Here is a 20,216-nt window from a genome sequence, read left to right as displayed (position 1 = left end):
TAGCTGACCAACAGTTTTTTCTTAACAGACGCATCTGTTTTGCCTTTCCTTTTTTGAAGGAGTCATCTGATTTAATTCAACTTTTGGCTTTGAAGAACAACAAAGACTGCCCAGCTCTCAGCTCTCCCCAGAGCGAAAGTCTGCTTTGCTCGGGGGAGCCTTCTTCACTCTGGGGAGCGGGGGAACGTGGCCACGGAACACATGCCTACAGCCACATCCTTTCGTTGTTAATTGGGTGGTAAACATCCAAATCGTTCAACTCATAGACTTCAAAACCTGCATTATTTTTCAGATCTTTTGGGCTGCTATGATGGAAGGGAGTTTCAAGAAGCAACTGTGGAGTTGGTCATATATGAGCCCACACATTGCCCGGCTGCCATAGCCAGGCGCCCATAAGGGATCCTGGCATGTTCAAGGCGAAGACTTTAGCCGCTAGGCCACTGTGCCAGTCCCTAGATTTACATTGTTAATATTGGAGACAAGATTTAAAGTCAAACTTCCAGATTCATGACCTAAGGCTCTTTATTATCCAAATTCCATTCAAGCACACAAAACACCAGGCAGTGAGTTATGAAGAGTTCAAAGAGGAAGGGGTGCTTAAGGCAGAATGTGAGAGAGGATTAAGATTTTTTTTAACTCCTGGTAGCAGGATTGCTGAGAACTACTTGGCTGTTGATGAAGCCTTTGAAGGAGTGCTGGGGGAGGAGAGCATGAGGGCAGAGGGAGGACTGGACGAATGGGCAAGAGCACTGGAACACGTAACTGCAGATGAGTCTTTCAAGGAGTTTGAAAGCTGGCAGAATGGAATAGGGTGGCACAGTCAATGGGCACTGAGATGAAAGGAAGGTTTGTTGCTCATTTGCGTTGAATGCATGAGACCAGCATATGTTGGCAGTGTGTAAAGGACTAATGGAGATGGAAGACTTATGAGAGAGGGAATAATTCATGAAATAAGATCTCAGAGGAGGGAGGAGAGTAAGATCAAACAGATGTGGAAGGGTCAGTTCTGATTAACAGCAAAGATAACACATCCTTTGTCAGATGGATCAGGAGATAAGGAGAGGCCGGTGAAGAGTCAGAGGGCCAGAAGTGAAAGGGCTCGTGTTGGATGCCCTCACTTCCTGGAAGAGAGACCCTGGAGGTCACATCCTGACAATGAGGCAGGGAGGCACGTGTTGGAAACTTGCTAGGAGAAATGGAAAGTGGATGTGGACATTTGGGATGGAGAAGGAGACAGTCAGTGAGAGACATGACCTGGAGGGTTTCCCAACAGCACAGAGCAGACGTTGGCCAACAGTCCTGCCTGCTCCATTTGTGCTGAGGATTCCTAGGGATCAGAAAGGCCCGGGGGGCAGGGGCAGAAAGGGTCTGAACTGGAGCAACGCTAACACTGACCTTGGGCATAGCATGCATGTTAGGGAAGCCATGTTGGGGGGACAGAGAAGGGTTTGGGAGAATTTTGGAGAGGGCTGGACAAATCTGTCCTTGGGAAGAGCAGTTAGGAGGACAGGCTGTTTCTGAGAGCAGAGTCACAGCTTTTGGTTTTCATAGATACCACAGAAAGCCTCGAAGCCGACTCAGTACATGTGACCATGCAAGTGTTTACACCATTCCCTGCAGAATCCTCTCCCTGTTAGGGATTCACACTCAGAACTCCTTGCAGGAGGAACACTGAACAGGTGCTATGCAACAAGAGATTGCTTCTTATTCTCGGGAAAAAACATTTCATCTTTATTCTGCCCTTGATGGAATGGTGCTGTTTTTCCTTGCCTCTATGTACTGATAGTTCAGTTCTCTTTCACTATTAGTTAAGTGCCCATTCTGTTCCAGAAACTGTACTGGCAGTAGAAACAAACAAAAATAGTAAGTTGGACGTCCTCTGTTCCCTGGAAGCACAGAGTCTGATTTGAGTACATGGGCAGGTCAGTAGACCATCGCAGCATGATGAGTAGACTAACGCTAGCAGGAGCTACATGGGACTTGGTTGTGAAGAGTCCAGGTCCAATGCTTTGAGAGAATTGTGACTTTCAACAAGGTTTAATGGAGACGTTATCCAGGGTTTGTGACATATTACTATGCTCTGTGTCTCCTCGCACGAGTGTTGAGGCACAGACACTTAGTATGCAAAATTGTCCAAACTCACTTGACTACATGACCCTTGGCCAATGGAATAACTCCAGTGAAATGTATTCCCTGTGGCATAAGAAGAAGCCTGACCAAGGTTCTCCCATAGTGGAAAAAAACCGATGTCATTTCAGACTAGCCAGCTGTAGCCCTTCCCTTAAATGCATACATGATTTTTCAAGTTTGTTTTTCAGTTCTGGAAGGGTCAAGATGTGGACTCGGTGGATTCATCAGGAAGATTTTAATGACTGTGGAGCTGATCATTCAGTGAGCCTCATGGAAGCAAATGCCTGGTCATTCTCTCATCATGTGCAGTTTAACACTTCTTTTTTTAAAAAAAGAAATGCTTAATGAACACAATATTGAGTTCCTCCTAATTTACAGTTCACTGAAAGCTCTTTGTTAAAGAGAAGAGTAGCTTGAGGCTGGAAGGTATACAGGATGCACTCTAGGTGATGTGGTGACTGAGCAAGCATTAACACAGATTTGGATCATGATGGGATTTTTATCAATCACTCTGCAGTTCCTCCTGGCATTTGGCTTTCTGGAGTGAATTGTTCTGTGGTGAGTGGAAATCTCGAGATGAACCCTTGATTCATTGCTCCTGCTTAATGAAGCACCAGGGAAAAACCAAGCCAGAATAGTATGGCATGAGTCATGTTCCCTCAACATATTTCCAAGGCGTCAGCACTGAGCCCAGTGGTTCAGACACCAGCAGCCCACGTCGGAGTACGTGGGATCTGTTCCTGGCTCTGGCTCCGAGTTCCAGCTTCCTGCTAGCGCAGGCTGTGGGAGGCAGCAGAGATGGCTCAGGTAATTGGGCTCCTGCCACCTGCACACACCGACATGCGTGTGTTTTCAGCTCATTGTTTGGCTAGTCCCAGCCTCGGCTCTTGTGGACATTTGAGGAGTGAATGCAAGCGCACTTTGCTCTTCGTGCCTCTCAAATAAATAAAAGCTTGAAAACCGTTTCTCAAACAGTTAAAAAGGAAAAGGAAGCTGTTCATGATTGGTTTTTAAAAGAGAGCCTAGTGTTGGGGACAGCAATCTAGCAAAGCAGGCTAAGCCTCCACTTGTGGTGCCAAGCATTCCATATGGGTGCTGGTTCAAGTCCCAGCAGCTTTACTTGTGGTCCAGCTCCCTGCTGATGGCCAGGGAAGTCAGCAGAGGTCGGCCCAAGTCCTTGGGTGCCTGCATCCATGTGGGAGACCGGGAAGATGCTCCCGGCTCTGGGCTTTGGCCCTGGCCAGCTCTGGCCATTACAGCCTCTTGGGAAATGAAAGTGAATGGAATATTTCTCTCTCTGTCTCTACATCTCTCTGTAACTCTGCCTTCCAAGTAGAAATAAAATAAGTCTTAAAAAGGAAACTAGTTTTAAATAGTTTAAATATTTAACTCTAACCTGATTTTTACTTTAGAGAATACTTTCCAGTGAAAACCACAGGAAAATTATTCTCACACTATGTTAAGCGCTGTCTATGGAACCCTTTGAGGACCAAGATGCTAAAACAAAGTTCTTTAACGTCTTTCTCTGCTCAGCTAAATCTCATGTTATTATGCTATTTCTTCAGAAAACTCATGGAAAACTGGAACTTAATGTAAATTTTGTGCAGAAAACTTTGAAATTCATGGAAAATGTTTTCATTGTATTCATTTCCCATGAACTTCTGCAGACTCTTCCTATGTGCCAGGCGCTATGCCAAAAGCTTTACCTGACACATCTCATTTAACCTTCGCTGTCATCTGACAAGGTAGGAATTACAAGTACATCCATTTTACACAGGCCAGGAGATTCTGCAAGGTCACAGGTCGCTCAAGCCATGAAGCCCTGAGCTGCCAGAACCTACGTGTCCGAAGGTTGCCTTCCTTCCCTCTAACCTACAGCTCTGTGTTGACTCATCCTGAATTTTGATCCTTCCAAGGATTCATTTCTAAAGTACCTTGCGTCAGAAGGTTTGGGATTCAGGCCTCTGCTTCTCACCTTATCTACACTTTCAACGTTAGCCGAGAGAATGTCGGAAGGCGTTTAGGCAAAGTACAGAGAGCAAGTTTTCTAGAGCAAAAATCACCTAGATCTACCTCTTGGCTCTGCCAGGAACACATGTAATGTGATGTTGACCAATGTCCGTGAGTTTCTGCCTGAGCTTTCCTCTGCAGAGGGCCTTGGCAAACACTGCAAAGTGTGAAGGGAAAGCCCCTGTTGATGTTGGCAGCTAGGATTACACAGGATCTGCTCATACAGCTAGTGTGCTAGAACGGCATAAAAGGAATTTTTGTTATTGCCAACATTCCTTAAACATGGCTATATATTTTCATTTCAGGTAGATTAGACTCTCTGGGGTGATACAAAGCAACTGTTATCTAATCAGTACATGGTCCTAAAACAGGCTGGTTAAGCACTCACCAGGAGAGAGAAAAATAACAAAACATGGACAGTGGAAAGCCAGGTGGGAAATCCTAGATAACACAGCCTGCAGGTGCCAGGATGGAGGGAGGAGAAAGGAAGGGAAGGGACTGAGACTTGGGGCTTCACCACTGTTCTGCCCAGGCTGCCCCTCAGCCCGCTCCGCTGAGGCCTCCCGTGCCAGCTCACAGAGAGAACATTCGTTACGCAGCTTCCGCCCCGAGCTGTGTGCTGCTGCCCAGCTGCACTGCTCCGGGAATTGGCCAGCTGCTCCGGGAATTGCCCAGCTGCACTGCTCTGGGAATGAGACAGGGAAGACCAAAGCTCAGGCAGGAGCTCTCTTCCCTCCCGTGAGGCCCTGTGTGACAGCTCTCAGTTCAGCTGTTCTTTTCCACCGAAACAGTGGGATGATCCTGGGCTAATTTGACTTCATTCTCTGATGCCAGATGCTCTAAAAGGAGACACATTAGTCCCTTTACAGCAGTGTTGTGAGAATGAAACAAGATAACAGAAGATGCCTGTGCCCGCAGCAGACTGGTAAGCCCAGGGATCCTACTGGTGCCAAAGAGGTTACATTTTCACAGGAAAAAAAGATACAGACAGGAATGGGCAAATAAATGAACAAATGAGATTATTTTAAGACTGGGATATGCACTCAACAAACTCAACAGTGTGATGGAAGAATAATCTGGGGGTGGGGAAAGAGTCGAAGCTAGGTGGCTGGACAGTTCCTGTTTGAGAGGACGGCTGTGAAGCAGGAGCCTCTGCAGGAACACTGATGGCAGGAGGGCCTTGAGGCCTGGGGCCCAGAGAGAAGGTCCCGGGACCATGTGACCATGAGGTTAGACTGTGACCTTTCACAAGTTCCAGCAAGTTCATGTCAAAATCTCAGTCACTAAGAGCTCCACCTCTTAACCAATGTATGCGAAGCTCTCATGCTCAGGGAAACCTCCTACGCTGCCGTCAGTTTGGAATTAGAACAAGCACTGGGCTGAACCGTAGAGAGCCGCCGGTGGAAGCTTCCAGACAGACTGCAGCAGCTGACATCTGTTTGCCATGTGCTTATTTTGGGTGCTGCATGACTTAAGTCCTTTCTAAACGGCAAGAACATTTGCAGAGTCCTGTGCCCTCGGTGGACAGAAACCACATGTGGGAAACAATCAGAGGGGTTTCGGTATTACATCTCTGGAAGCTTCGAAGGCGTGTCTCGGCTTAAGGAGTGCACACAAAGACTACGAATGCAGCCTATGTCTTCCGATCCACCTAACAGAAAGGCTGCTAAGAGGCTGGAAGACCAGCAGCCCAACTGAAGAGTCGCAAGGAACTCAGCACTTGGGGCGGAGGGCTGGGGCCTCACTGCCGAGACATGCCCTTGCCTCAGTGCGACTTCTCCGGCAGCAAGGCTCAAGTATACAGTCTTCCTCGGTGCCCTCTCCTTCCCAGTTGTCTGCGCTGCCTGTGAGAGTCACCCTGAGTGCACACTGGGTTCCCAGTGCCATCCCCGGAGAGCCTGACCTATGGTGTAGCAGACGCTGTCAGGCACCACCCCACAGACCCGAGGGCTTACTGCCCCAGCAGGCAGACAGAGGGTCACCATTTTCGGGAAAGTGCTGCGGCTGGGCAGTTGCCGGCACCTATTTGCTAGCCAGTATGGGATGATAAAGATACTATGGCAACACAGACAACTCTGAAAGGCTACTAGCTTCAGGGCTCCCTGGAGGTCAGGAAGAACACACTGTAGCCCAACACCCTCTGCCTAACTTAGCTGCCTTTTCTCCCTGATCAAAAGACCACACCTTCTTAAATGTCCAGCATGCTTAGGTTTATCTAAATATCTGCTTTCTGACTCTGGGGGAACTCAAGCGTTAAGACCTAAAATTTTCCCAGGTGATTTGAACGAGGATTGAGACTCTCTACTTGAAAGTCAGAATGTACGTGTCGGGAAAGAGACTCAATTGAGTGCTGACTGTATGTCAAGCATATGTCTGCTCCAGGTGGAAAATGAAGGAATAAAGCAATCAAGAAAACTTGGGAGCATTTGAAACTAGAGACACCCTGTGTCTATAAGCACTGCGTCACGCTGCCTCAAGATGGACAGAGAAGCATAGCATGCCCAGAGAACTCTAACCTACCCTACGGAGCACAGAGAAGGACTCCCGTACTGAGCCTGAAGCTGAAATGAAGAGAAGTCCGGGCAGAAAGAATGAGGGGTGCATGAAACCCAAGGCAGGGCCAGCAGAGTCTGCTCTATGTGCAGTAAGCATAGCGGGGGAGGTGGGCAGAGCTAAAGAGATGCTCCTGTGAGAAGCAGAGCCAGGGAGGTGCCTGCTGTGAGAAGCAGTGCCAGGGAGGTGCCCGCTGTGAGAAGCAGTGCCAGGGAGGTGCCCGCTGTGAGAAGCAGTGCCAGGGAGGTGCCCGCTGTGAGAAGCAGTGCCAGGGAGGTGCCCGCTGTGAGAAGCAGTGCCAGGGAGGTGCCTGCTGTGAGAAGCAGAGCCAGGGAGGTGCCTGCTATAGAGGCAGAGCCGGGGAGGTGCCCGCTGTGAGAAGCAGTGCCAGGGAGGTGCCCACTGTGAGAAGCAGTGCCAGGGAGGTGCCTGCTGTGAGAAGCAGAGCCAGGGAGGTGCCCGCTATGAGAAGCAGAGCAAGGGAGGTGCCTGCTGTGAGAAGCAGTGCCAGGGAGGTGCCTGCTGTAGAGGCAGAGCCGGGGAGGTGCCCGCTGTGAGAAGCAGTGCCAGGGAGGTGCCTGCTGTAGAGGCAGAGCCGGGGAGGTGCCCGCTGTGAGAAGCAGTGCCAGGGAGGTGCCCGCTGTGAGAAGCAGTGCCAGGGAGGTGCCCGCTGTGAGAAGCAGAGCCGGGGAGGTGCCTGCTGTGAGAAGCAGTGCCTTTCCCCAAGAGTGATAGTGAAAGGGTTTGTATAGCCACAGGTTTCCCCAGAGGGCAGATGTCGGGGAGCAAACAGGAATTGCAGGAGGGATGGGTCTTTCAAGTTTTGGAATCGACCTACAGGACTCCTTATCCCCTTAGTCTTATATCCAAGTCTCATCCACTGATGATGTGGCTTTTCATGGCTGACAGCATTTGGAGATGGATGCAAACGGCTGGGAATGGTGTGTGAGGAATGACTGCACACAAAGGCACAGCCAGCCTTGGATTCAATGGTGGAAAACACAGCCGTGGATAGAGCCTAGGAGGCTTAAGTGAAGGAATAGAAATTTTTACAAGCCATGACAACACCAATTGTGTAGCAGAATTTGAAAAATGAAGGGTGCAAGAGAGCTCAGTGGAATGGAGGGGTGAAAATTGATCCATCTCCCTTTTCAAGGTGTCGAAAGAAACCATCCGAAGTTTACAGAAAAACAATAGTTAAGTGTATTAAAGTTATGACAGGAACCAAGAGGAAAATTCACATGTTTAAATAAATGTGGTGAGAAGGAAGCGGGGGAAAAAGAAGGCACAGTGTAAAATAAATTCCTAATCGTTCCTATCAGAGAGTCTGCAAATATGGTGCATCTTAATGGAGGGAGGAGAGCCAATGAGCAGGTGGAAGCACAGGTGTAGAGTCAACAGAATGACAGGGGCCAAAATCAGACAGCCGGGAAGAAAAACAGGCAATGGAAGAGGAACGTGACTTCAGGAGGGCACCGCGAGAGCGCCCACTTCCCATCTCATGCTTTGTGAGCTCATTTCCACTGCATGTTCTACCTCGGTGAGTGAGCCTCAGTCCTGCTGCACATAGATGCTTGGGGCATCCCCTGCGGCGCTGAGGGCCTGTGGTCCTCTCCAGGAGGAGCTAGTCCCTCTGGGCTGCACCACAGACTACCACCACACTGCGGACCTCAGTAGCATCAAAAGAACAACTTGCAGGGTCTCTGAACTGTGCTAACGCTTGTACACTTCTGTCCTGCCAGAGCTACTGTAACTGCGTTAGCCCTCCTCAATCAGTGAGCCTGCGACATCGTAGCCCAGCAATGGTAAGGAAGTTCGTGGAGATTTTCAGAGAATTAATCATTATGAAGCTTTAATGAAGCCCTGGCAGATGTTCCGATGAACTGAAAGTACCTGGTGATACTGTCATGGGAACAATGTAAAAATGTCTCAGCTATGACTCTGCTCAGATGCTTATAACAAGAGAAACTCAGGCCTGCCTGTCTGTCAAGGGGCTCCACCTTTCTCAAGATCTGAAGTTTCTTTGAGCCCCTTTCTTGCACGGAGAGCACATTCAAGAAATACTCACTGAACAGAAGCCTGAAGCAGAGTGGATTTTCTCATGTTAGCTTTGTTTCTGAGGAGCAGACAACAGAATTTGCTGCATTTGTAAAGCTGTCTTAAGTCTATGAGTTCCTGAGTTTAGGAGTTACTGTTTGATTTTTACATTCCTTCCCCGGCGATCTTCCTGTATTTTCGCTATCAAGACCGGCTGCTGAGAACTCCTTGCCATCAGTTCTCTCTGGCCAGGGCAGGGTCGGTCCCATTCCCCTCAGTGTTCAACCAGCTGTGGACCTTGGAGCCTCAGTGCACACCAGGCACACCCATGTCCTCTTGTTTCAGATTAACACTCCCATTGCTGAGTGTATATGCACTCGAGAGAGAGGCAGAGAGAGATAAGAAACAGCTTCAAACTACAGGTTAACGGGTGGATTTGCAGTGTTGACTTACTGTCCGTCTCTAGACTGTTCTCAGTGAAGCTTAAGGGATCAACAAGCCAACTCGCTAGGGAGCTCTGACTCAGAGACCCACTGAACAGAAAAGAACTGCAGGATTAATTTGCTGGTGACAGGAGGTACTGCGTGGGAGGAAGGCTGACACCATGAACAACAGAAAACTGGCATAACACCAGTAGACTAAAACGAAATGCATGGATCCCGTCCGGCAGCTGAACATGAAGGCAGGATCGCTGGTGCTGCTCACCTTGGTAGGCATGGGCTTCTTAAAGGTGACCTCGGCCTGCGTCCACACACCCCTTGGCGACTCCAGCACAGACCAGACCTTCTCCTGAACCACATGGTTCTCTTCAAAGATGTAAACTGCTAGGGTATCGCTCATTTTCAAAAACCCATAGATGGCATAATAGAAACGCAGGCAATACTGCAAGTTTCCCGGGAGAGAGGGGCCATACAGTCTTCCAATGTAGCCAGGCTGGGAGGTGAGCCTGGTGTTGGCCAACAAGTAGTATCCTGCAAGCAAGATGGAGCAGTCAGCACGCAGGGAACACAAAGCTATCGACTTCGGATCATCAAGTGGAAAAAATTTGCTCAAAGAAATAGAATTTGTCATCACACACTATTTCTATATTTAAATCACAGAAAGCATTTTCAAATACCTCCAAGTGACGGAAAATATCTACTGTTTCTGTTGTAAACAAAATCAAAGTAAACTTCATAAACAGTATTGATTTTCTAGTGCGCATGCCCGGATTCTAATCATCAGTTAGGATTTACACATTTGTTGAGACAAAGGAGTCGACTCCCCCTGGGAGTCAGTCACCTAGCTGCTCAGGCTGCAGCCTTGCACAGGAAACGCCAGAGCAACATTCTCCTTCCTTCTGGTGACCAGCAGGGGCAGAAGGACAGAAGTTTTTATCTGGGCAGAGCTGTTGGTCACATGAGATGTCTTAAAAAAGATTGTGGAGAATACAAATTATGCATAAGTTTCAAAATTATTTTTGTGCCAAATAAGCTTATCTTTTAAGTCCACATTTTCCTCCCAATGGCATTTACAACAACTTGCAATTATACATTTATTCGTGTATGCTTTTATCTGATGTTTCCTTTTCCTTTTGAAAAGCTTTCCAGCCACTGAGGCGGATTCATAGCTGCGGTACTCAGTACAGTGTCCCCAAGAGTTGGTCTAGCCAAGGTCAGGAAAGGATTTGCACTTCCTGCATTTCTACCAGGTAGTCAAACTGTGACAATAGTGATGCAGAACTGGGAGGGCTCCTGGAAGGCCACACCCAGCGACAGTGCAGCTGGACACCTCGGAGCCTCACCTTCAGCCTCAAGGTAAATTCACTCCGGGGGCCCAAAGAGAAAAATGCTCTCTGACTAAATCCCTTGTGATCAAGTTGTTTCCTCCAATTCTCACTCTAAGGGTGTCATTACATTCACAGATAATCCTTACACAAAGAACACTCAAAGCCCGTGTTTGAAGAGCCTCTTAAATCCAGTAAGTGCCCACTCAACACTTTCTGAGAGCTTTCCTTTCCCCAATGTGTGCATCTTCAATGCAGTAAAATACACATACTATAGAAGGTACCACTTGAAAGAGTGCAATACGGTGGCATGTAGTACATTCATTATGCTAGTTCCACACGTGAGCATCACCCACAATGAGGTGACGCCAACAGGCACAGAGCCCAAGTCCGTTGGAGAGTCACTCTCTGTCGCCTCTTCCCCAGCCATGGTGACTCACTACTTTGTTTTCAATCTCCATATGTTTATCTGCTCTGGAGATTTCACATAAATGCAGCCCAACAGCTTTTGGAAAGCAGCTTCATTTAAAGTGAGGTAGAATAATTTCCAAAGGTTTGGCTATGGAATTAATTGGCAAATGCGTCCACTAGCTCAACAACTCGAATTCCAATTCTAACAAATACTCAATAAAACGTGACTGACAGTCTTTGCTTCCCAGTAGTGTCAACATCTTTGCAAGTATGGAATAAGAAAGGCCACGGAGATGATCCTGGGAGGTCCCTCACAGACAAACCCTGACTTACCCAAGCCTGTGGTGTGGTCTCCAGCCCGATACATATTGGGTCTTACTTTCACTCGGGTCCAACCCGGACCTTCTTTATCCTGGTAGAAATTGCAGAGATCTGCCTCAAAGTCACAGCTTGCTTCTGCAGTGCTGAAGGGCATGGCTGAGCAAAGCAGAACAAACAGTGCATCAATCCCATGGGCCTCTGTGGCCTTCATAACCAGTGGACAGATATGAGCCTCTGCGGCCTCCATTAGCCATGGACAGACATGGGCCTCTGAGGCCCTTCATAAACCAGTGGACAGACATGGGCCTCCGCGGCCTCCATTAGCCATGGACAGACATGGGGTTCTGAGGCCCTCCATAAACCAGTGGACAGACATGGGTCTCTGCGGCCTCCATTAACCAGTGGACAGACAAGGTTACACTTGTGTCAGGGGAGACTGAAGAAGTGAAACACACAACATGGTTTTACTGGAAGGAAGGCTGACAGGTGAGCATCTAACTAGCCTTTCAAAAGGACGAGGGCAACTCCCAGACTCTGAAAAAAAATTTCCTCTCATTATACAAAGACTGTGAATACTTATTCACTTACCTTGTCATAAAAAAAAATTCAGGGATGCAAAATGAAAAGAAAGCCCAAAGGAGAGGATTCCAAGGGACTCAGCTTCTGTCTAAGATACAGTTTGGAAACCGTTTTTTTTTCCCAGACATAACTTTCTTTTGTTGGGCACTGTCTGTATCTTCTGACACAACGATTATTTATGATCAACATTAGCAGCAGACACTGACCCAAAATAAACAAAAAGACCAGAAAAAAAAAACTCCCCTCTTTCTAAACACCAAATTTATAAAATTGCAAAATAGACTATGGTAGAATATTTTGAGGGTTCACTTTGAAAGACGGAGCACTAAATTAGGAACACGTAGTACTACCTTTCAGCTGTCTACCAGATGCCAACACCTTTAAACACTGAGAAAATCCAAACACACAGTTAGGAGGAGACCTGAGAACTTCACCAACACATCGATAAGCATTCGTGTTTACAGTCTCAAGATATCTTGTAAAGGAATGAAAACAGATAGATTAGTAAATTTCCCTTTCCTGGCAGGCCGGGAAGATGAAAGCACATTCACACATGACAACTGGCGTGTGGTGTCAGAAAAACGAGCCTCTCTCTGTGGGAGCAAGGCCAGGAGAGCACTACTTCGGAAAACAAACCACTACTTGGTTAAGTACTTTCTCAAGGATGCCATGAGGAAGAATGAGGAAATCAGAAGCAATGAAAGCAAGGCTTAACCACATGTTTCTGCTGAGAAAGGAAGTTCTAACAGTGAAAGGGACCCACCTGTGTGATTCTGGCAGTGAACGGGGGAGAAAGCGATGTCATCCAGAGCCACGTACCCTCCCTTGGGACCGTTGAAAGCCACTTCAAAAATAATCTGCAGGGGGAAAGGACATTTCCGTCAGGCTCTCATGATTGCAATCACGATTTCCAATTTAAAAACGTCTTCTAAGTCAACAATTTCTGTACCTTGTCTTGATCTTTCTCGTTGTTAAAAAAGAGATTTGATTGATTCGAAAGGCAGAGTTACAGAGAAATCTTCCAAATGAACACAATGACCAGTGCTGAGCCAGGCCCCAGCCAGGAGCCTGGAATTCCATTCCGAGTCTCCCGTGTGGGTAGTCCTTCAAGAACTAGAGTCATGCTGAGCTGCGTCCCCAGGTGCATTAGAAGGGAATGGTTGGACATGGAGAAGCCAGGACTTGCTGGCAGCACAGGAGGAAACTTATCCACTGCGATGCAACACTAGCTCTTGACCATGATTTAAGCGGCATGTCAATTAAACCAGGTTATGCTAAGCCACAAAGACTTGTAGATCTAGCTATCAAATGCTGGAGTTTGAGGTGGCGTCCTACTAAACTAAGCAATTTTTTTTTAAGGATGATGAACCTGCTATGGCCTGAATGTTCGCTCCCCATTGCCTGCACCACCATCAGAAAAAGTTCATCCATTGGAGACTGAAATCCGACTTCTCAAGGTGACGGCATTAGGTCGGAGTCTTAGCACAGCACGATGTGATCGGAGTCTGTCCCCCAAGGTCACCTACTGGAGACTTGCTATCTGGTGTGGAGGTGGTGGGGTGCTGGGACTGCTAAAAGGTCACGGGCCTCTACTGCCTCCTCCAGCCCTCCCAGGTAAGGAATCAATCTTTGACTTAGACGTCCCCATGCATTTTGCCCTTTACGTGTGTGGCTGGTTTTCTTTCAGAGGCCCCAGCCAAGACAATAGCTCATGCTATTTGCCCCTCTAACCACCAGGGAACCTCATTTCCTCCTAAAACAGCAAGCCTTAGGGAGCTGGTCACAGCAGCACAAAGCAGACATCCTCCTCCTGCAGGGTCTGCCCTGATGAGCAGGATTCATGCTCTTAGAGGCCCAAAGGAAGCTGGTTTGTCCATTCTGCCACGTGGAGACAAACCACAGAGAGAAGGTGTCATCTGCGAGCCAGCACCGGGCCTTCCCTGGACACTACATCTGTGCATGCTTTGAGCTAGAACCAACAGCACCCAGAGCTGAGAAGGAAAGCTCTGTTTCTAAGCAATCCAGTTTATGACATTTGGCAAAACTGGTTAAATGGACTTGCATAGAATCCTTGAATTTGTGTTTCCCTGGTCTCCCTTAGAGCATCAGCTGGTATGCATGCCACTTCTGAAGGAACCATGCAATTAGTCAGCATTATGAATGTTGATGTAAGGGAAATTAGGGTAGACAGAAAAAGGTCAGGTTTTTTACCATACTGGCCTCAAGCAGCCAACCCTGGGTGTCCCTTTCCCTTCTACCTAGTGGACCTGCACCTGAGGCCCTGGGCCAGGCAGTGGTCAGAGTTGACAGCCCTAACCTCACAAAGTGTAGATGTGTTTGGTGGTCAGAAAGGACGGATTAGCACATTCAGCTCCCGCTATTGACTCCACACGAGCTCAGTTTCCTCTTTCCTACCTGTGACCATGTTGGATACGGTGCAGTCAGCACAGTCTTCCCCTGTGATGGGAAAGCACCTAGGTGTGCAGTCCCCTCTGCGACTTGACAGCATGAGAAGACACAGTGCAGCGCCGGACTGGAAACTCAGAGGCCTACAAGGGCCAGGCGGTGGCATACACACATGGAGTGCCATGGCACAGACTGCCGTGACACGGAGCGGTCAAGCCCTGTCTAAACGGGACAGCTGATACTCAGCTACACAGGGAGTCAGGGCTACTGCAGAGCGAACCGTGTCCCCCTTAAACTCTCAAGTTGAAGTGCCAGCCTCCAATAATTCAGCAAGTGATCTTATTTGGGAATAATCTCATTGCAAACGTCCCTAGTTAAGACAAGGTCAAACTGGCATCTGCTTCCCATTCCATATGGGAGATTTGGTGGCAGAGGGAGACAGGCACACGAGAGCACACCATGAAGAGGTTGCAGATCTAGCAGTCTGGAAATGATCGGGAGGAGGGCAGAGGCATGAACAAAGCCTCTTTCACAGAAGTAGAAATCAGGCAATGCCTTCATCTTGGGCTGCTGGCCTCTGACTCGGGGTCCTGAACTTCAGCAGCTGCCTGTTTGCTGTTACTGTGTCATGGCAGACACAGCATGCAAGCACAGGGCACGCATCTCTGCTCTCACACGTGGGCAAGGGGATCTGGGTCTCCAGATCTTATTTGAGGTCTTTTTGCTTTCTCAATGCTTCCAATTAATTCAAAAATTAGAACAACCGAGCAAAAAACTGGCAGCCAGAAAATCACTGTGGGCTGTATAAGATATCAGAAAAGAATAACACCTTGGATATAGCCAAATGAGAATTAAATCACACTTTGATCACTTACTGGCTAGGCAACCATGGGTACCTCAATAATCCTCTCAGAATCTTGATTTTCTTCCCTGTGCAACAGGCATGGGATCACCGAGCTGGCAAGACCACACTGAGGAGATTAAATAAGGGAGGCAGAAATCCTCACGTCCCTAAAAGCTCGTAACTAATTTCCTATCTTCTTTTCCAGGTTAATTCTTGTGACGCACACTCTGGTTCAAGTCCAGCTAGCCAGCAATTATCTTGAAAGGGCCCCTTCTCTTCCTAGGCTTCAGATTTTATGCTTAATATTCTTTAAAAAAAAGAGAGAGAAAGTTTCAAAGATTTATTTGGGATCCTATGTAACAGCTTAGTGGATAGATCCTTGCCTTGCATGCTCTGAGATCCGATATGGGCCCTGGTTTGTGTTCCAGCTGTTCTACTTCCCATCCAGCTCCCTGCTTGTGACCTGAGAAAGCAGTGGAGGATGGCCCAAAACCTTGGGACCCTCACCAGTGTGGGAGACCCAGAGGAAGCTCCTGGCTCCTGGCTTTGGGTCAGCTCAGCTCCAGCCACTGCAGTCACTTGGGGAGTGAACCAGTGGATGGAAGATCTCTCCCTCTCTCCTTCTCTCTCTCTGTAGATCTGCCTTCCCAGTAAAAATAAATAAATCTTCAAAATAAAGTCACAGAGAGAAAGAAAAATAGATAAATCTTTAAAAGAAATTCAGAGAGAAAGAAACAGAGATATTCCATGCACTGGTTGATTCCTCAAATGATCACAATAGGTAGAACTGAGCAGAACTGAAGCAAGGAGCCAGGAGCCTCTTCAGGGCCTCCCATACGATGCAGGTGCCCAAGGACTTGGCTGGTCCTCAGATGTCTTTCCAGGCCCCAAGCACAGAGTGGGACTGAACGTGGAGCCTCAGGATACAATGCTGGCACCACAGGTAGAAGCTTGGTCTTCTACACTATGAAGCTGGCCTTTAGGCTTCAGATTTTTGAAGTGTTGGAAAACGAAAGTCTGACTGTTCCTAAGGTCCCTTTCATTTTTAACAAAATGCCCCACAGGAACCTGGAACTTGATTTCTCCTTGCGAGCCCTGGAAGCGTCTCCGGCCAGGAGCAGGTGGCTGGTCTGTGAATGCAGAAGAGTCGATTAGGTTCACCAAGTTGACACAGGCCCATGACACTGAGTTCTCCGCATGCTGGTTGATAGGCCTGAATGCCAGAATTCAATTCACACAGGGCAGGGGCATAAAAATGCAAGTATTTCTACTTGGGACATGGTAATTACAGTCCACGGACCAACGCATTCTCTCTTGCTCAGAAGCTAAGTCTGCAGCATTCATTTCCCTTTTTAAAAATTCATTTCAGAATATGGTGACATTAAATTAACTGATGTTTGTAGAAAAAGGTATTTTTCCTTCCAGTTCACAACACACAGCAACTGGATTCAAACTGGAAGAGCAAAACCACATTTGTGTAGACCCAAGAGACACATCCCGGGGCTCAGTACACAATTACTGCTCAAGAGCTGATTTCAAAACATTCGTGAGGCTGCATTCATATAAAGGCTGCCCAGGAAGTTATGGCTGCCCAAAAAGCATTGGCAAAGGAAGCGCTTTCATGGTGCATGTGTGTGACTCATTTCATTTTAATAAAAGGAAAACTTTCTGAAGTGCTGTGTGCATTCTTTTTCTCCTTGCAACCCAAACTTGCAAAACTTCCCACTGGACTGAAAGAGCCAATGAAGGCCAGACTTTGGAATAGGAAATTGCACACATTCTGTAACAAGGCGATCTGCTCTTTCTGGGATGGCTGGGGAGCAGAGGGGGTGAGGAGGAAAATAGAGATGGAGTGCAAGGAGTGGCAGGCACACCATCCTTAGATGGGACAGCTGGGAAACCGAGACCCAGCTCCTGTCTTCTCCGCGCTTCCATATCAGGCCCCCAGGTGGCATCACTGAAAGGCCGCCAGAGGCGCCCTCTGCTTCATCTGCACTTTGAAAGGAAACTGGGGAAGGTGCTGCAGAAAGTGCAACGCGGGAAGTGCGGTGCTAATAACTCATGGAGGCTGAGAGCCTGCGTGCAGCTTCGAGGACCTGAAGTGATCTGGCACCTAGAGCAAGCACAGGGCTGCTCCCCTGAGGCTCCCGGGGCTGCAGGGGCTGCAGACAGAGCTGCGTCTCCTCCTCCAGCCGCAGTCATATTTCAGTCCAGGAACTTTCCTAAGCTCTCTACATGGACCAGCTGTGTGACCTAGAAAAAAAGACGTGGAACTCCTTGTACGCTCTGTCTTCTCCTTCCTCATCTGTAAGCATGAGGATGATTTTACTCTGATTGTTGGATAGTCAGTGCTGAAACATACACAGATGCAGATGCAGATGCGTGTCAGCACAGGTGCTCAGCAAAGGGCTTACAAGCACAAATAAGTGTTATCAGTGCTCATCCTTGCTGGCTTGGCCCACGGTCTTTGAATTGATTTCTCTGATTTTTCTAATTCTTTGGGCATGGGTCATTTACCACTTACATAACTTTAACTCGTCTAAAACCAAAGCAGTATACTCTGGCTAACATTAGGACCATCATAGAAAACTTTACCTCTGATTTTCCAATGTTTATCCTGACAAGAATGAGCTCAAGTTCTTCCCTTGAAGCTAGATAATTCCCCAAAAGAGGGGTAACCTCAGAGCTGCCCCCAGGCCTGGAAGAGCCCCCAGGGGTAACCTCAGAGCTGCCCCCCAGGCCTGGAAGAATAGGGGTAACCTCAGAGCTGCCCCCAGGCCTGGAAGAGCCCCCAGGGGTAACCTCAGGGCTGCCCCCAAGGCCTGGAAGAACCCCCAGGAGTAACCTCAGAGCTGCCCCCCAGCCCTGGAAGAACAGGGGTGATTTGAGGCTCAGGGATTTGAAGCTCCTTTGCTCTGATCTCTGCCAGCACAGTGCAAGGTTCAGAGGGAGAGTTACCTAACAATGCTTGTTGGCTCACTGGGTTCTTTCATGCTCATTCCCATAAAAACTACTCTTGCTAGAACATGAAGATGACCAGGAAGGAAGACTGAAGAGATAGCGAGGAAGCATTAAGACAGAGGGCACAGAAGGTATGGAAGGGTAAGGGGGAGACCTTGAATAGGGACAAATCACCCTTGGATAGCAGCAGTTGGATCTGCTGTCCTGCTGCACAGTAGCCTGATTACAGTCACAGCGTGAGGCCGGGGCAGGTTTCTAGCCCAGCCATGGAGACACCTGTGTCACAGTGGCTGGTTCAGTGCTTGGCTCCTGTTCCTGACTCCAAGTCCCTGCTAATGCCACCCTGGCAGGTGCCCACGGTGGTGGCTCAGGTAGTCGGCTTCCTCGCACCCATGGGGGAGCCTCGGGTTGAGTTCCCGATTCCTGGGTTTGGGACTGGCTCAACTCTGGCTGTTGTATGAAGAAATAATAAATGTAGAGGTGACGGATAAGCTAATCAACCTGATTTAATCATCACATAAAATGTACATGCATCAAAACATTACATAGCACCCCATAATTGTGCACAATATTTTTGTTTGTTTAAAAGTTATTTTTTAAATTCTAAATATGCCTATCTTTAAAAAAATGCTCAAAGTCCAGAAAAGAGAAATTGAATGTGAGGAGAGACAATGTCCTGACCCCCCCATACCTGCAGGTGGGCCAGGCAGAACCCCGCTGGGCCCCTGCACACCTACCTCCATGGGGTAGGGGGCGCTGAACTCAACCTCCGCCAGGTTCCAGGTGGCACTCCCCGGAGTGTCCATTTTCCAGATCTCCTCATAGAGGCCAGACCCATCCCGAGTGTACAGGGAGAAGACATTGTCATTGCCCTGCTGCAGCTGGTAATAGAAGGACAGGCACCCGGACATGGGTGCCATAGTCATCGGCGAGATGAGCTGCGCCACCTCCTGGAAGTGCTTCACGTACACTGAGTCCACGTACATGTAGTGGCCTGGAAATGACACAAGCAGAAGACTGTAACACAGGCAGGGCTGGCAGGCGGAAACACAGCGAGAGTCGGGTGGGCTCCCACTCAGTCCAGCGGGAGCTGTGGAAGGAGTCTGGCTGAGAGTAGACAAATACTACAGGTGGGAGATGAGACGGGACCTGGGGTTCACTAATGAAATACAAGATGAGATCCACTCTTTTTGCCCAAAAGTAAATACACAGAAAGGCAGAGGTGTCATTTGCAATGTGCCTGATGTTTTCACAGGCTGAACACACCCCTGCACGGAAACAGCACCACCTGAGAAGCCGCCTTCCCACGCCGTCTTTGAGTTATTCATGTCCAAGGGCATGGCAAATGAACTCTCCATGGGTTACCCAAAGGGCAGAAGATATCCCCTATGCCGGACATCTTTACATGGCATGCAAAGGTCACGCTTTGCACTTTGGCAATTTGCACATTGTTAACAGAACATCTAGGGTAACTGGCCCTGCAGAGTTGAAATCTGAACTTGTGACACTACTCCTGGCAGGCCCTCTTGGCCTCTTGACTTCCGCTGGAGGCAGCCAGTTAGAACAGAAATACTGTGTAGCAGAATGGGAAAAAGTGTGGGAAGGGAGCTGAGCTTGCATCCTGCTCCAGTCCCACCAGCTCTATGACTTTGGACAAGTTACTGTGTTTACTTGGAACTCAATGTCCTCATCTCTGGAGTGAGACTCAAAGACAGCTACCCCTCCATGTCTGTGGGCGATTGGTTCAAGGACTGCCCGTGGCCTCTCACATCTACAGAGGCCCAAGTCTCTTATGCAACATGGGGCAGTGTCTACCTATGACATACACATGTCCTTCTGTATACTTCCAATCATTCCTAATAATTGTATGCACTGTATGAACTGGCATTACCTGGAATTATTTAGGGACTAATAAAATCTGTATCTGCTTAGTATAGACATAGGTTTCTTCTCCAAATTGCTTTCTTCTTTAAAAAATATTTACTTATTCAAAAGGCAGGCTCACACACACATACAGAGGTGGAATGAGAGGAAGAATCTTGCATTTTGCAGGTTCACTCCCTAAATGCCTGTAACACCGAGGGTTAGGCTAGGCTTAGAAGGTTAAGCTGTGAGCTAGAAACTCGGTTTGGGATCCTACGTGGCTAACAGGAACCTGAGCACCTGGGCCATCACGTTCTGCCTCCTAGGCACATCAGC

General features: G+C 48.2%; 1 protein-coding gene across 1 annotated transcript in view; it reads right to left on the bottom strand.

Moving 5' to 3' along the window:
- The window catches only part of MAMDC2 (MAM domain containing 2), an 82,523-nt gene that overhangs the window by 16,541 nt on the left and 45,766 nt on the right, over positions 1 to 20,216 (bottom strand). The window contains exons 6-9 of the mRNA XM_040979208.1: positions 18,755 to 19,011; positions 12,570 to 12,663; positions 11,240 to 11,383; positions 9,436 to 9,701 (exon numbers count right to left, since the gene is read on the bottom strand). Of these exons, the coding sequence (XP_040835142.1) occupies positions 9,436 to 9,701; positions 11,240 to 11,383; positions 12,570 to 12,663; positions 18,755 to 19,011 (761 nt within the window). The remainder of the gene's footprint in view (positions 1 to 9,435; positions 9,702 to 11,239; positions 11,384 to 12,569; positions 12,664 to 18,754; positions 19,012 to 20,216) is intronic.

The sequence above is a fragment of the Ochotona curzoniae genome, unplaced genomic scaffold (assembly GCF_017591425.1).
Source record: "Ochotona curzoniae isolate NIBS_2020 unplaced genomic scaffold, NIBS_Ocur_1.0 contig_3050, whole genome shotgun sequence".
NCBI lineage: Eukaryota > Metazoa > Chordata > Mammalia > Lagomorpha > Ochotonidae > Ochotona > Ochotona curzoniae.
Note: the sequence above shows the minus strand (reverse complement) of the source record. Positions and strands in the feature narration are given on the sequence as shown.